A 17,959-nucleotide genomic window follows, 5' to 3' on the forward strand; every position below is an offset into this window, starting at 1 on the left:
AGGGCATTGCAAACCCCTGCCATTAGAGAAGGAAGACCTCCTTGCCCCTGGGCTTTACTTTGCTTTTGTTTGTTTTTCTATGATTTTACTTAAGAAACAATGCCACATCTAAAGAAAATTCTAAAACATCCATCCAGACAATAAAAGTACTCTCAATTTATAATAAATAAGAGGGATGGATTTTAGTATGAAGATACCAAGTGTTTCTATTTTTAACAAATTACATATCTTTGTGCCTTGGTACCATGCCATTAATAAAATTTCTAACACATTCTTTCTCACAAATATTAGAAACAGTGATGGTCTAATGCATTAAACCTCCATAAACAAAAATAATGGGAAAGAATGAAGTGCTTTCTTCAGTTAATAAAATGTCTGTTTGATACTTCTAAAGAAATACATTTCTAAATTTGAAATTCAGTAGACTAACAAAGTGTTAAGCTGACTGGCACTTTAGAGTTTCAGCACCTTGAGGATGAATTCCAAATTCTTTAGCTCTTGAACCCTGCATGCCTGAAGCCCTAAGGTGCTTTCCAAATTCATGTTTCTCTACTCCTTTATATCATTATTCTCCAAATATTTTTTTTTCCTCGCACATTCCATGAAATCTTTCTTAAAACTATGGCATCTTGAATATTATAAAGCTGATATTTCAAATTTTTAATATCAACAGTCTAATAGTTGCAAAGAATAAAATGTCTGATGCTGGTACAATGTCAAGTGTAGATTTAAAATGCATTTTGTGGAATACTTCAAGGATATGGAGCTCTAGATTGAGCTTATCCTAATGATAGAACATGTCCTCCTTATCACCTCCTCAATCATCAGTAAAACCGGCCTCTTTTTTGTTTGTTTGTTTGTTTTTAGACAGAGTTTCGCTCTTGTTGCCCAGGCTGGAGTGCAATGGCGTGATCTCGGCTCACTGCAACCTGTGCCTACCGGCTTCAAGTGATTCTCCTGCCTCAGCATCCAGAGTAGCTGGGATTACAGGAGAGTGCCACCACACCCTAATTTTGTATTTTTAGTAGAGATAGGGTTTCACCATGTTGATCAGGCTGGTCTTGAACTCCTGATCTCAAGTGATCCACCTGCCTCAGCCTCCCAAAGTGCTAGATTACAGGCGTGAGCCAATGGCACCCGGCCTCGGCCTCACTTTTATCAGAGAAATGTTTGCGCTGTTCAATTCAAATGATATATTAGTGTTATCATAATTAAGTTTTTTTAAAAAAATAATGAGTCAGAGAGATTTTACCATGAATGTATAGCATAGATGAATGTGAACGTTGTCCCTCAGTAGTTCATACCCAGCGTCTGGTACTGTTTTATGAGCCCGAGTCTCCTTCTGTTACTCAGGCTGGAGTGCAATGGCCGATTTCGGCTCATTGCAACCTCTGCTTCCCGGGTTCAAGTGATTCTCCTGCCTCAGTCTCACTAGTGGCCGGGATTACAGGTGCACACCACCATGCCCGGCTAATTTTTGTATTTTTAGTAGAGGCAAGGTTTCGATGTTGGTCAGGTTGGTCTTGAATTCCTGACCTCAGGTGATCCACCTGCGATTCTGCTGCCTCAGCCTCTGAAGTAGCTGGGATTACAGGAGCCCGTCACCACGCCTAGCTTTTTTTTTTTTTTTTTTTTTTTTGTATTTTTAGTAGAGACGGGGTTTCACCATGTTGGCCAGGATGGTCGCGATCTCTTGACCTCATGATCCACCCACCTCGGCCTCCCAAAGTGCTGGGACCACAGGCATGAGCCACCACGCCCGGCCTATGTTTTTAAAATAAGGGAAATGTGGTGGTAATAGAAAAGTTGGAAAATCCAGGAGTAGCAAGCTTCAGAGTTTCAGGGCAGATTAAATTTCAGAAAGGGTGACTTTGAAACTTGAGAATTTCCGAAAAAATATCCATGTCTGTGTACCCCCTGGAAAATCTTGGAACACACTTCAGGGTGTGTTTGTCTGGGTTTGAGACTCTTGTTTTATATGGTTTCTGAAATCAAACCAAACTGACCTAGTCACAGCTTCCTGGACAAATGATGTCTTTTATAAATGATTTTTTCTTTTCCTACAAACATCAAGTGATTTTGAATTCCAATCCAATCATTCTTCAAAGCCCAATTCAAATTCTTCCATATACAAACATACACGGTTGATTCATGAACAGTAATTTAGTGTAGAGGACTGGATTTCAAGTCAAAATATTGTCATTACTAATTGTTCACATGCTCAGATCCCAGACTTGACTTCTAAAGAAGAATAACTTTAACTGATAAAAGCAACTTCATCAAGCACCACGATAATTCCATAGTCATAAAAAACAGAACAGTACCATTCTGCAACTGAAGTACTATCGTCCTGTCCCCGGTTTTGTGTTGTTTTTGATGCATACTACTGACAGGGGGATATGAGTGCTGAGTCAGTTATATTTACACAGATAGGAACATAATAAAGCCATAAAGCCCAGAAAATTCAAAGTTAGATCTCCTCAAATCTTTTTGGAGCAGGTAGTCACCATAACTATTGAAAGAATATGACTACTATTTTTAGACAATACAATTTCATTCTAGGATCTAATTCACCCTTGTTTATATTGGTAAACACTTTTGAAACAAGAATAAAAGATCAGGAATAATGAGGTAAACTCTTATATATGCAAAGCATTCTATTTGTCTAAAGTGACGGAGAAGTATTTTTTCAAATATTTAATTTATATTCTTTGAATATATGAATCATTCATTTACCCAATAAAGTAAATGTTCACTGAAATGTGTACTTTTTTCTGTATGTAAATACACTGTAATAAAAAGTTTAAAAATTGCACTGGGCATTTGATATACAAGAGGCAGTGTTGTATGAAGTGATCAAAATATAAGATTGCTACTCTATAGAATTTACACTTTTTTACTTTATTCTTTGGAATAAGCAAAGTGTTTCATATTTTATAATGCAGAATCCACTACATATGTGACACCTGAGACAAAATATCTTGCCACAAACTTATTGAATGTGTCATTTTAGTAGCTATTAGAGGGGGCAATGGTTTTTTGAAGCTGTTGATCAAACATATCACAGGATCATGGAATCAATTTAGTTAGTTGCAACAATTATTTATATATATATGTGCACCTGCATATAATTAAATTAGAATAGATGGACTTGGCTAGAATAGATTCGACATGTTCAGAGTGTGAAAAATGTGTTTCTTACTGTGGTTCATATTCAGAAAAGATTGAGAAACACTGAACTAGTGTAAGTATTGCTAATGTATTTCTTGTGGTCTGCTCCTAGGGCTTTGGGGGAAAAAAGGAATTTTTTAGTAAATCTTTCTCTTCATCATGACTTAGAGGATTCTGTGTAGCAGTAGTCAGCCCACATACATGCAAATATGTGATTTTGAGGTAGTGAAGGAATATACTAAGTGGAGAACAATTTCTTTTGGCTTCATTAAAAGAAATAATATTGATGGTGCCTGTAATCTTAGCTACTTGGAAAGCTGAGTCAGGAAGGCTGCTTGAGGCCAGGAACTCGAGGCTCCAGTGTGCGATAATCACACCTGTGAATAGCCACTGCACTCTAGCCTGGACAACATAGCTAGACTCTGTCTCCATAGAAAGAGGAAGAAGAGAAGGAGGAAGAAAAAGAAGATGAGGAGGAAGAGCAGGAGGAGGAGGAGGAAGGGAAATAACACTGATACTTCTTTAAAATTCCTATTCACTGGAGAGTGCCATCGATATGATATGGCTCCATGTTTCTCTATGCAAACAAAAAAAATTATAGCGCCTAAGTACCTATTTACAGAAAAACTACACAGCATGAATCTCAAGAAAACTCTTACAGTAAGTCCAGAATGTTTCCCAGAACAGGAATAATAATAGAATTCTATAGACATTCCCTTCAGCTTCTTACTGAGAAGACTGCGGATTCCTTTCACTGTTGTAGGAATTTCCCAGTGGTTAAGGACATAAGGATCAAAGCTTGACAGACCTGCAGTAGCATTCCTGCCCAACAACGTTTTTTCCTGATACTCAGATAAGTTACCTAACTCCTTTGAGCCAAGTGCTCTTTCACAGCTGTGAGAGTTTTCTGAAGAGTATGCTAATGTCTACTTCCTATGGAATGCTGTTAGAACTGGTTGAGAATGTGTCCCAGGCCCTTCAGCAATTAATACTTGAAAAGTACTTAAAAATTGGTAGCAGGAGTTATTCAGGATGTAGTAAAAGGTTTCTGTTACATAATTTTGTGTGCTACCCTCGGGCTGATTTTTTTTTCTTTTTTTTTCTTTTTTTTTTTTTTAAAACAGGGACTTGCTCTCCCAGGCTGGAGCACAGTTGTGCCATCTAAGCCCACTGCAGCCTCTGCCTCCTGAGTTCAAGTGATTCTCATGCCTCAGACTCCTCCCAAATAGCTAGGATTACAGGTGCAAGCCACCATGCCCAGCTAATTTTTGTATTTTTAGTAGAGACAAGGCTTTGCCATGTTGGCCAGACTGGTCTCAAACACCTGACCTCAAGTGATCCACCTGAACTCAAGTGATCCACCTTCCTTGTCCTCCCAAAATTCTGGGATTACAGGCATGGGCCACCACGCCTGGCTGGTCTACGCCTGGCTGGTCTGAAAACTCTTAACAATGAATGACATTGTTATATTAGATTATTTTAAGGAATTTAAAGATATGTAATATTGGCTAGCATCTCAGTGTTACCCTTTTCTTAATATTTCCCTGTGACAGATTCTCTGCAGTAGGTTGTTATTCACACAAATCTGGTACTTTACAGAATAGCAATCTGAGCAGATATGTGCTTCCCTTTTGTTTCAGGTCTACAGTATCATCATCTCTCATCTTTCTTGGGGAAAGACAAAAGTATAGGGTTATATCCTCTCTCTCTCTCTCTCTCTCTCTCTCTCTCTCTCTCTCTTTGTGTGTGTGTGTGTGTGTGTGTGTGTTGGTGGAGACAAAGATGAAAAAACCACAGGTAATTCTTAAAGTATTTGTTTATAAAGGCAGTTAAATTTGAGGTGATGAAGGAATCTTCATTTCTTGTAAGGCTTCAGTAGTGTCTGAGAGACCTCACCAGTGACAGACAATGGTGTAATCTCTAGAAATAAATACACAGTAAGAAGAAATCCATTTAAACCTGTCCTAACATGCTTTTTTGTTTGTTTGTTTTTAAGTCCAAAGAATATTGCACCTCTGCAACCAAGTTTGCCTACACATATTATTTAGGAACTTCAAACTGTCTCCCAGTTTTAATGAGGGTCTTCTACCGTAGCATTATTTTTTTTCCCCACACTCCTAACCTGGTCCAAAGTGCTGAAAATATCGCATACTTTCTTCTAAGGTTGCAGTTCAGCATTCAACCAATATAAATTGAAATACAGATTTTCTTTTCCTGAAGAATATGTAAAAAAGATATTTTGTAGAGTGTGAATTGTTAAAAAGCAATGAATCTGCATTGAAAGATCTCGTTCTAGTCATAGTATTGACTTTTATGTTGCATGATTTGAGGCAAGTGAGTTGCCATATACAAGATGATATCTTCTTATGTCTAGCATTAGGGATTAAATACAGTCGTAAGAATAAAAATGCTTTGTAAATTGCAAAGTATAATGTTAAAAAGAATTTGAACTACAATCAGTAGGTATGTGAATGGTTTCAGAGTTTACATCAGTAGGTACATGGGTTGGTTCAAGGGCATATCTGAGCCACATAAATTTGCATAAAGATTTAATTTACTTATATTTGTATTTACATATTTTCCTCAGCTTTTAGTGGACCCAGTTAAAGATGTCTGGCTCTAAAAATATTAAAAAGCATTTTATTATGCAAATGAGTGCTACCTTTTCTATGTTCACCACTGGGTGTCTCTTAACCAGCAGGATGCATGCAACCCCTAGAAAGAAGTTTGGATGAATTATTTGCAAATGTTTGCAAAATGGAACAGAAATAGGCTAAGTTTATCAAAATTGCAAACATTCAAGTCCCATTATGTCTAATGCTGTCAGAAATAGTGTAAATATTTGCTATGGATTAATTAAAATAGTCTATTTACAGGCACACAACCTAGAATCTACTTTTATGCAGATAAGGTATATAGAGGAAGAAGTGACTTGAGGTTTGAATTCTGGCTCACCTTGGAGTCCTGAAACTTTGGACACATCACTTATACTTCCTAAGTCTCCAGTGACTCATCTGCAAAATTGGAATAAAATGATCTACATTGTCCACGTGACAGGATTGTTGTGAAATCAAATTCAAATCCAATTAAAGCTTAACATACTATGTTATGTAGAAATCATTAACAACAGCACATATTTGTTTTTGATTGCCTTGCTATAGGTTATCGGCTGGGTAATAATTTGGTAACCAAAATAGACATGTCCCCTGGGTTATTTCTAGGTCAGCACTATAGTGAAATAGCAAACTAAAAATTTAAAACTCTAAAGATTATAAAGCAAATGGAAGCTGTGTATGATACAAAGGGATAAGGATAACGAAACAGCCAAAGTAAAGTTAACCCATGCACAATTTAAAAGTTAACTTCCTTTTAGACCCACTTTTGAATAAGAAGAAAATCAAAGTAAATATTAGGATTTACTTATAAATAAAAAAAGTCAGAGTATATTATTAGACACATAAGATGTGGCCTAAATAGTTAATGTGAACTTCCGGGCCTAAGGCAGATTTACTTGAAACAGAAAGCATTGAAAACAGAAGAATCAAGCATTAAATTTGATAAATCAGAAAAATGACAATAAGTAAATATAAACAAGAAACGTAGAAAAAGGAATTTAAAAAATATAAAAATATTTAATTGATTAAAACTAAGATTGTTTTTAAGTAAAAAAATATATATATAGTAGGAAGACAACTGACTGCTCAGAATGTTCAAATAAAAAAACAAAAAACACAAAAAGGCAACATTAGGTATTAAATGATATGTCTGTGTAAAGAGAAAATTTTGTATGAAAATAAAATGTAATAAAATTGAGATCTGTTGATTTAGAATATTAGAGAACAGTTTTCATATAAAAAAAATAGAAAATTAGTCAAATATTTTGCCTCAGAAGAGTCTCCATGACTAGGCAATTTCATGGTGGAATTAAATCATACCTTTAAGGACAAGTAATCCTGTCTTACTAAAATTGATGTAAAGTATAGGACCAAAATTAAAGTCTCTCAATGACTGGATTTAATGAAATATTAAGGGGAAAGTAAGAAAAAAAAAGAGAAAAAAACTAAAACTGAGTATATGCAATAATTCACGGTAAAGTATTAGTAAACTTAATTCAACAGTTTATTAAGACTGCTACCTCATGAACAAGAAAAGTTCATCCCAATAATAAAAGATACATCACCATTTGCATATCTTTTCATGTCATTTACTCAATATATTAAATAACAAAAATGATTAAAAATCATCTTGATAGATATCTACAAATATGTGAAAAAACATGATATACCTGACTAAACTGTAATTTATATGATAACATTTATGCCTGACTAAAGTATAATCAAGTTAATAGTACAAGGAAGGATTTGTAGTCTCCATGTTACTTGACCTATCAGAGGCTGTTTTTCACTCTTTCAACCTGGAAACACTTTCATCTTTCTTCTCTCTGCTTCCAGGATACCATATTCTTTTGGTTTTTTGACCTATCTCACTGGCCTTTTCCTCTTAGACTGTGATTGGCTCTTTCGCTTCTTCTCAAACTCTTCAATATTAGAGTGCCCAATAATTCATTCCACAGACATCTTATATTTCCCATCTATTCTTCCTTCCTTGGTATTCCTGTCCAATCTCATTTATTACATACACACACACACACACACACACGCCCTGCACTTCCAACAAGAAATCTAGACTCATATGTCCACCAGCATGCTCATCTATTAGACAAAATTAATAGTTCCACAACTGTGCTCCTAACTTACCCCCACCCCTACATTCCCAATTCTTCTTTGCAGTGATTAGTGGCAATTGCTCAGACCAAAAAATCTTGATATCATGTTACGTTTTCTCTTCCTCTTAATATCCCATATGCAAATCTGTCACCAATTCCTTTGACTCTACATTCAAATCATACTCTCCTTGACAATAATGCTCATCACATAGTGAGGATTAAATGAGCTAACACATGTAAAATATTTAGTGCAATGTTTGGCTAGGAATAAAAATAATTAAAAATAATATTCCTTGAGTTGGCCATTGCAGTAGGGTTATACTGCTTTTATCTCATCTAATAACTATAACAGTGTAGTCATTAAAATATTAGGCCCTACTATGAACTTCATCTTGCAGATGATAAAACTAAGGCAAACAGGGGTTAACTAAAGTTACAAGTGCCAAGATTTGAAACAAGTTATTGGACTCCAGAGCTGTAGTGGTATGCTGAATGCTAGCTATTATTACTAAAAATCATTATCTGTCAGATGAGCCAAAGAAATACTTTGAAATATAATAAAAATAATAAAATTTCAAGAAAATTGCCAGGTTATATATACAACACCCCAACACCCCAAATAATAGCTTTTCCACACAAGCACAGGGGTCTATGACAAAACTGAATTGAAAATCTATTAACTTAGGCAATAAAAACGCTAAATGACTAACAGGAAATATGCAATGCTTATAAGGAGAAGATTGTTAAGAAATGTTTCTGAACACCACAAAAGAGGTTTAGAAACAAATGAGAAAAGAGCTATGTTCCTAGACAGGGAGACTAAATACTATCAGGTTGGTGCAAAAGTAACTGTGATTTTTGCCATAAAAAATCATAGCAAAAACTGCAATTGCTTTTGCACCAACCTAAGACAAAGATGTCCTTCTCTAAAAATTAAATATAACCATAATTAACTTCCCAACAGAAATTTTTATGAAACTTGACAACTGATTATTAAGTTTATTTCGAAGAGAAAATGCACAATAGGCAAAAGCATTTCAATAATAGCAAAAACAAAGAACTCACTTTACCAATTAGGAAAGACTTTGGGTTCCTTGCAAGTATATCAATAGAACAGCACATAGTTATTGGAAATAAATCTGTGTATGCTTGAGAAGGCACTGTATAAGAAAGGTTGTATTTCAATTTAGTAATAAAACATATGACTACTCCAATTATGGTATTGGGGACTATTGGTTTTTCAAAAGAAAGAAAGAAAGAAAGAAGGAGGAGGAAGGGCAGGAAGGAAGGGAAGAGAAAAGGAGAGGAACAGGAAGAAGAGGGAGAAGGGCAAGAAAAGAAAGAGATGGAGGAAGAAAGGATCCTACCTAATACATCAAACTCCAGAAAGGTTTTTACAAATCTCCCTCACTCTTTAACAATGACTTCTTTAAATTTTTTCAAACAACCAACAATTTCATAACACAAGTTTATGGTATAAAACAGAAAAAGCAAAAGTCAAAAAAAAAAAAAAAAAGATTATTTCATAGCACCGTAGACCATGAATCCCTACCCTACCCTAACCCATATCTCTAGAAACATATTCATGAAAGTCAAGCCCAAATAAACTAATCTGGATAGAGGAAAAGCAGATAGTATATAGAGAGTGCTAGAAAAATCTCCCAAGTATTGAGCACTGTGTACACCATGGAAGTATTCTATAGGATAGAAAGTGCAGCTAAGAACCATGGAATTAAAATCCATGTCTGGTTGTCACAAATCATTTAGAAACACCTCAAAATCTCAGAAAAGACAGAACAGTCACAGTCTGCCTTTCCCTTTCCAACTACAGTCTCTCCAGCAAAACAGACAAAAGAGCTAGACAGTATCCCCCCACCTCAAACTGTAACTCATCAGGAATAATCAAAATAAGTAAGAAAAGTGCTTCAATCATTAAACTTAAATATTATATAATTTTAATAAAACCAAATTCATAGACAGTAAAACATCATTATAAGATAAAAGGAAGACTATAGACCAAAGGAAAATTCTGAGATTCACTATTATACAAAACATATATGAATTAGAGAGTGTGAGGGCAAAATTTATTTGGAAAAAAACAAATGAATGGAATCGTAGAAAAACTCTAGATGACAGTTACTTGTATTTAGAGGAAAAATATAAAGAGTTAAGAATTATTCATGAAATTATGATAGCTGTGGGGAACAAAGATGACCTAACATAAGAATTATTGCTTTCTCTGAAGTAGAAGAAACCAACACACAAAACTGAAAAGCTATTAAGTGACAAAATAGGTAAAATTTCTCTGAAATGAAAAAAGTGAAATGGCAAAAATATAGCAGGCATCCAAGCAGAACATTCATGTCATCAAAAGGAGAAAAATACCAGGGTGCCCTCGGATTTCTTATGGCAACATTCAGTGCTTGGACTTAATAGAGAAGTGTGTTCCCAAATCTGAGGCAAGAAAGGCATGAACCATTAATAACACTCCCAGAAAAGAATAAAGGCAACAGTCAGACACCCGAAGCATGAAATATTTCAAGGATTAAAAAACCAACTAGCATTGTTACAGTTCTTTTAGAATCCGCCTAGCAGATTTTCTGGCTTTTCCCGGAAAATCCCCCATGCAGGTAAATAAAACGAATCAAAACTAGCAAACAAAACTAATTAAGAATACAAGGAAGGAAGGAATGATTTGACTAATGAACTGAGAAATGGAAAATCCATAATATAAAGAAGACTAGAGATGATGTGTAACTGCAGCCATTTATATGTAGAATCAAGACCAAAGACCCGAGGCAGTTAAAGTTGCAGAACTGAATGTAAATATTATGAATTGTGACAAAGTTAAAGTAATATAATTATCAACAAACTGGAAACGAAGAGAAGTGAGGACAAACTGGAGAGCAGCTAATCATCTCCGATTACACTGCAGGGAGTTAACAAAAGCTGTCTGAAATTAAAACACGAAGCTAATGCATTCAGCTTCTTAATGGTATTTATAATCCTTTATTCTTAATCATAAAGACAAGTTTTACTTTAAAAAGTTCCGTGGTAAAGAAATATTTAAGTTCAGCCATTTTCTAATTTATTATTTTTTTCTATTACATCACATATATTAATTACAAATAGCCTTCACATATCTATATTTATTCTTTTATTTGTGCAAATATATAATTTTATAGTTGTGATATGTTCATGAAATGTTAACAGTATATATATATATTTTTCCTGAGTGTAAAGACTTTGGAATGGTTTGTGTTTTTTTAAAACTTGACTAAAGTGATTACCAAAAGCATAAACTTTATCTGCATTACAAATCTAATATGATAATGATAACCATGATAATAAAATGATTAGGAAAGCAAAGCCTTCAGATATCTATGTATATGAATTAGCTTGTATGAAAGAAAGAAATCTAAATAGAGGAGATTTGCCACAATACCTAAATGAAAGAGGTGAGGAGATTAGCATGTCATGTAATCATGTAAAAAGACATTTGCTGTGCTTGCCTAGCCCCATAGCTTTGTGTCTGAATTCTATAAAGAATAATTGAACACACAAGGTGCAAAACGGGTGGAACCAAGAACTGGGTTAACATCACAGTGAAATGGACGTGATGGGAAAAGCAGAGCCTTCTGCACACCTCTGCTAAAACGGGTGTTCTGAGAACTCAAGACTTATTTGCTTAACTGTGGGGTTACTAGAATTTGAATTATCTGGTAGTAGATCCTCTGTCACCATTACCAGTCTGCCATGTAGGAAGCTGGGATCAGTGGTAGTGCTGAGATACCACCTCAACTAACAATCCTTGAACAGGAAACAAACAATCCAAGAGGGTTGTTCAGTTCATCTCAGCTAAGAGGTTCTGAAGAACTACATGATGCAAATTTTGCTGGTTAGAAGCAGTTAAATGCATGTAATTTGACCATATGACTACCTTGGACTCGTGTAACCTTGGGAAACATACTTCAATTACGTTTTTTAAAAAGCTTGAAGATTACGTGTCCTAAATTCCTGCTATTTCAAATGTTTTGGCCTAAAGTTGGACCAAGTACCTTGAAAATAGATGCAGAATGTTATAATCATTACCATTTATATAAACTAGCCCAAGTTACACATGCTTTGTATTGTTCTTATCTGAATAGTATTATATATTTAACTTCATAAATGTTCTATAGTAATCTTCCCTGAGAATAATGTTAATTTTGAAAAATACATTCAATTCTAAGATGTTTCCTGGATATTCTATGATATGTGATATGTTTTTTGTTTACATTTTTGTTGGACAACTTAGAAAAGGTTAATTTTTGAAAAGCATGAAAAAGGGTATAAATTGCTAAGGCTAATAATAGAACTTAGATATCTAAATATCTGTAGATATTTAGTGATGGGGAGAGGGTGAGAGGAGCTTGTAAAGTTGGTCCAGCCCATGGTGGATTAGGTTAGGTGACTCAATGTGCATTTATGGGCAACTTCATTTTCTGTCCAATAGAAATCTCTTCATTATCTTCCCATGTGTAGGACTAAATGCCTGCATGACCGCAAACTAACTTTAAGAAAATTCTGTATGTCAGAGGAGAATACTGGCTAAATTTAAAGACAGCAACACGGTGGCATTAGTGGAGGCTAAACATGTACAATCACACACAGAAATCAAAATTTCTGTACCCAGCAGGTTTTTTTCTCTCAGCTTCATCAAATCTTCCAAAGTGCCTTTTAGATTTTCTAATAGATTTCCTTACCTTAGAACTACAGGAACTTTGGAATTTTATCATAAAATTGTTGACTCTATGAAAATGTGTGAAAAGACTGAAACGTATAACAGAAATTTTAAAATTAAAAATCTCATTTCTACTTCCGTTACTGAAATGTGTGTGTTCTGCCTTAACCTATGAGTTAAGTACTTTGATAAGTTTGTACTAAACTTATTTAATGATGAGCAAACTAAGGCTAAGAGAAATTGGGGCTGGCTTTCTAGAAGTAAAAAGGCATTCATGGACAAGTGAATCATAATGTGAGAGGCGCTTATAAAATACATTTTCCTCTTTATTTTAAATATTTATCCAACTTTTAGGTTCATAAAGCAGTTCAGTCACTGTGGAAAGCAGTCTGGAGATTTCTTACATATTTATTTTTGAAGTGTACATGCAGAGAATTTTCCAAGAAGTGTATGATTCCGCTCCTACTTCTGTTCTTGCACCAGATTTCCTGCCTAGCTACCAATGTGCCTGCCTTTCCCATGCTTCCTAGTTACAGGGAGACAACAATGAAGGAAGACACAGAAAGGACCAGCATCAGGGCTGGGATGTGAAGGGGAGCACATATTCTTCAGTCAATACAGTAGGTTTTGGAAATGCTTGTGAACATGGAGTTAGCTTTCTCAGGGATGGAAATTAGGAAGTGCAAGTGGCCCTGCCTCACACTTTCATGCTATAATGTTAGTGGACTCCATTCTCTGTGGTCCATAGGTGGAATCCACATATATTCCTGTTTCTCAAGAGAAACTTAATTTGACACCTGTCATTATACTCTCAGAAATGTCCTGGCTGAGAAGATAAATTCTGCAACCTGCCTGATCGTAGAAGGTTTCACAATCATTTAAATTTTGTCCCCAGGTAGCCACTACAAATGAACCTAAATGACTTCAGAGATAAATCATTTCTCCTGTCTCTGGACTTATCAATAGGAGGCATTTTCAGAGAAGTTTTGGCCTATGCTTAGTCCCACTTGCTTCCTATGTTAAGCAGCTTCTTGATTTCCATGTATAAGTTTTAATTCCTTCAAATACTACATTATTTAATAGTGCCGAACACAATAACTCAGTAAATAACTGTCAAAGACGGTGACTTTCAATCAAAGTAAGACACTAACATATGTAACCATGCTTTTTGTTTTTCCTTTTCATAAAAACAAAATAAAGCAAAATAACTAAACCTTTTATTTTAAATTTAATACTTTTTTTAACATTTAATGATGTAAGGTCAGGTATTCATAAATCTGTCTACTATGTTACCTGTCTGACCGATACCCAGAAAGTAAATTAGTATCAAAATAAAATTTCTAGTACCAGAGTAGAGTCAATACAGTATATCAGAAGTTGTATCAGTTTTCATATTCTAAAAAAGAAATTTGAAGTTAATAAAGTTATCCTAATTAAGTGTTTTATGAAAACCAATCTTTTGTTCTGTTTTCATTTTGATATTTAAGGAAAAATAACTTTGATACAAATTATTCAAATTATGGCTCACTATGCAACCCATTTGCTAATCTTCTACATTGATTAAAATATTAAAACATTATTTTAGCCTAAAATACTTTCATATTTATGAAATAAGTATAACCCTTTTCCAACTTTTATATAACACAATTCCCATTATTTCTATCTTAATAAACTTATTTCCACAAACATACATATAGCTCAGGGGGATATGTAATAGGAGATAGGAAAAATTCTAGTAAGTTTTTGATATATCCAAGATATTTACTACCTTCTGAGAGGCAATGTACATAAGCCAAAATGAACAAAATCTAAGCTACAATATTAATTTTTAGCATGCTTGTAAGAGATAAAACACAGGTAGCACATGTGAACACACACATATTTGAAGGATATTCTCACTTGTTTTGCATAATGTACATCCAGAAATAAATTTAATTTCTACATTAAAATTCTTTGTCATTTCTTTTAGAAAATGCATGTCTATTAAAGCTGATGAGATTAAAATCATTAATTCAAATCAGTGCCTTTTTGAAAAAAATATTCAAGACATATCAAATGCCCCCTTTGGATTTACTATAACTTTATATTTTAATTTCCAGTGAAAATAGAGAGGCACATTTTACAGAGCAGCAAAAGCAACACTGCAGGTTAGTTCAAAATGGTTCTCTAACATTTGTCGGGTTGAAACTAACCTCCACTGATTTTCAATTATTTTATCACTTGATTTCTAAACACAGGTGTTTAGCTTAAAGAAGCTAAACACATGCTGAAGCGATAAGGGGATTCTATCCTGCTATTTCAAGCTAAAACATAACCTCTAAATTATCTTTTAGAGTAAACCAAAGCCAGTATCACATACCTTTCGAGAATGAATTTCTTTCACATACAATGGAAGTAGAAACTCAGATATACCTTCAAGTCGGATTCCCTTCTTGGTGACTCTCAGATTTCCCATACCATCCTACAAGCAATGAAATATAGTTCACTTTTAGGTTAATTGGAGAATGAATATCTGGCCATAATTTTCTTAGGCCTAAATTGAGAAAACAGTGAGCTCAAATCAGTGATGATTTAAGGAAAATGAGAGATTGAATCTGCTTAATTAATGACTGCAGCACTTTGCATGCATATAGAGGGCTCTATTTAAAATGAACAGGAAAAGAGGATTTAAAGGACTGTGTCTTCTTCCAGCTCTACCAGGGACTGGGATTTGCCCATGAGTAAAGCCTTTACTTTCTTCATGCATCAATCAGTTCAACTATTTATTTTGTATAATGATGCTTGCTACCTGACCGCTGGAAAGAGCTTTGTTTGCAGAGAAATCTAGTAATATTTTTACATTAGTCATACAAATAACTCTAAAATATTCAGTCACATGTGTACAATAATTTTAACAGTAATTAATGATTGTCTGATACTAGTAACCATGATGTTCCAGTGTTCAAACCTGTCAGATCCTTTAGAAAATAGCAGTTTATGAGAAGGATAAAACAGGTACACAAATAATGCTTACGAGACAGAATAAAATAACTAAATAGAGTGCTATTGGGAATTAAAGAAAGGAGGTTTTATATCTGATAAGATAGTAAACCATTTCTCATGGAAGAGATTGACTACGATAGTCATTAAGAATGTGGAATTTCAACAGGGAAGGTCCCTGGAGGGTGGAACAAAATGAACATAGTATCTGATCTTACTAATGTATGAGATTTCTATTTTCGAACATTGGCAGAGAAAGCAATGGAGAGTACATTTTGGGGCCAGGGAAAGGAAAGCCATAGATACAAAGCTAAGGAGGATGTACTTCAGTCAGATTCCAAAAGAAGACACTATATAAACGTTCTTACATAGTTCAATGGCTTGAAATGATTGGAGGCAGGCTTCAAGAAGATTAATCTGGCAGAAGTACTGTTCAGGACTAACTGATACAGTATTATTAATAACGCATAATTGGGTAGTAGTTTGAGGAATACGGTGGAAGAAAAATTTACAGACTTGATGGCTAATTTTATGTGGAGACACTGAAAGGAAGAATTTTTAAGATTAATCCAAGGTTTTACAACTAAGCATGAATAAGAAAATATAGTCACTTTAAAAATTGAAATAGTAAAATTTGTAAGCTCAATTCCAAAGTAAATTTAGCTTTTCACTTTCTAACATTATATCTTCATTACAAAATTTGTTATATATATAATTATGTATATAAAATCATATAATCGATTATAATCATAATCATATATAATCGATCATATATAATCATATATAGTTGATAATAACATATAGTTGATCATGTATATAATCATATATAATCAATGACATATAATCATATTTTAATTATAGGACAATACATAATCATATACAATAATATATGCTAATCTGTATTAATGTATACATATATATATCTCAACCAGCACACCCATAGAAAGGGATGAGGACGTGGGCTGGGCACGGTGGCTCACGCCTGTAAAATCCCAGCACTTTGGGAGGCTGAGGTGAGCGGATCATGAGGTCAGGAGATCAAGACCATCCTAGCTAACACAGTGAAACCCCATCTCTACTAAAAATACAAAAAATTAGCCAGGCATGGTGGCAGGCACCTGTAGTCCCAGCTACTTGGGAGGCTGAGGCAGGAGAATGGCATGAACCCGGGAGGTGGAGCTTGTAGTGAGCCAAGATCATGCCACTGCACTCCAGCCTGGGCAACAGAGTGAGACTCTGTCTCAAAAAAAAAAAAAAAAACCAGAAAGAAAGAAAATAAAAGAAAGGGATGAGCATGTGACAAGAAATACCTGAATCTATCATTATGGATAAGCAAGCCCAACGTGGACAGATGTATATAAAACCGAGGATAAATTCTTGGATGATATCAATGAGTTGGGAAAATATCTTTTATATATATACATATATATATTTTTGCTATTTTACTTCTTTAATTATACTTCAAGTTCTAGGGTACATGGGCACAATGTGCAGGTTTATTACATATGTACACTTGTGCGATGTTGGTGTGCTGCACCCATCAACTCGTCAGCACCCATCAACTCGTCATTTACATCAGGGATAACTCTCAATGGCATCCCTCCCCGCTCCCCACTCTCCATAATAGGCCCCAGTGTGTAATGCTCCCCTTCCCATGTCCAAGTGATCTCATTGATCAATTCCCACCTATGAGTGAGAACATGCAGTGTTTGCTTTTGTGTTCTTGCGACAGTTTGCTGAGAATGATGGTTTCCAGCTGCATCCATGTCTCTACAAAGGACCCTAACTCATCCTTTTTTATGGCTGCATAGTATTCCATGGTGTATATGTGCCACATTTTCTTAATCCAGTCTGTCTCTGATGGACATTTGCGTTGATTCCAAGTCTTTGCTATTGTGAATAGTGCCGCAATAAACATACTTGTGCACGTGTCTTTATAGCAACATGATTTATAATCCTTTGGGTATATACCCAGTAATGGGATGGCTGGGTCAAATGGTATTTCTAGTTCTAGATCCTTGAGGAATCGCCATACTAATTTCTACAAAGATTGAACCAGTTTACAATCCCACCAAACCGTGTAAAAGTGTTCCTATTTCTCCACATCCTCTTCAGCACCTGTTGTTTGCTGACTTTTTAACAAATGCCATTCTAACTGGTGTGAGATGGTATCTCATTGTGGTTTTGATTTGCATTTCTCTGATGGCCAGTATGAGGAGCATTTTTTCACGTGTCTGTTGGCTGTATGCATGTCTTCTTTTGAGAAATGTCTGTTCATATCCTTTGCCCACTTTTTGATGGGGTTGTTTTTTTCTTCTAAATTTGTCTTTTATATATTCAGGACGATATTAGGATGATAA

At 34.9% G+C, this 17,959-nt stretch overlaps 1 protein-coding gene and 1 non-coding gene across 3 annotated transcripts in view; one reads left to right on the forward strand and one right to left on the reverse strand.

Annotated features, from left to right (window-relative positions):
* The window catches only part of SGCZ (sarcoglycan zeta), a 480,578-nt gene that overhangs the window by 213,769 nt on the left and 248,850 nt on the right, over positions 1–17,959 (reverse strand). For both annotated transcript variants that reach the window (XM_073018632.1, XM_037983832.2), the window contains exon 2: positions 14,980–15,081. In XM_073018632.1, the coding sequence (XP_072874733.1) occupies positions 14,980–15,081 (102 nt within the window). The remainder of the gene's footprint in view (positions 1–14,979; positions 15,082–17,959) is intronic.
* Positions 10,459–10,520, forward strand: LOC119618960 (U7 small nuclear RNA). Its single transcript, XR_005235303.1, has one exon. It is a non-coding gene; the product is annotated as a U7 small nuclear RNA (small nuclear RNA).

Source organism: Chlorocebus sabaeus, chromosome 8 (assembly GCF_047675955.1).
Source record: "Chlorocebus sabaeus isolate Y175 chromosome 8, mChlSab1.0.hap1, whole genome shotgun sequence".
In the NCBI taxonomy this organism is placed as follows: Eukaryota; Metazoa; Chordata; class Mammalia; order Primates; family Cercopithecidae; genus Chlorocebus; species Chlorocebus sabaeus.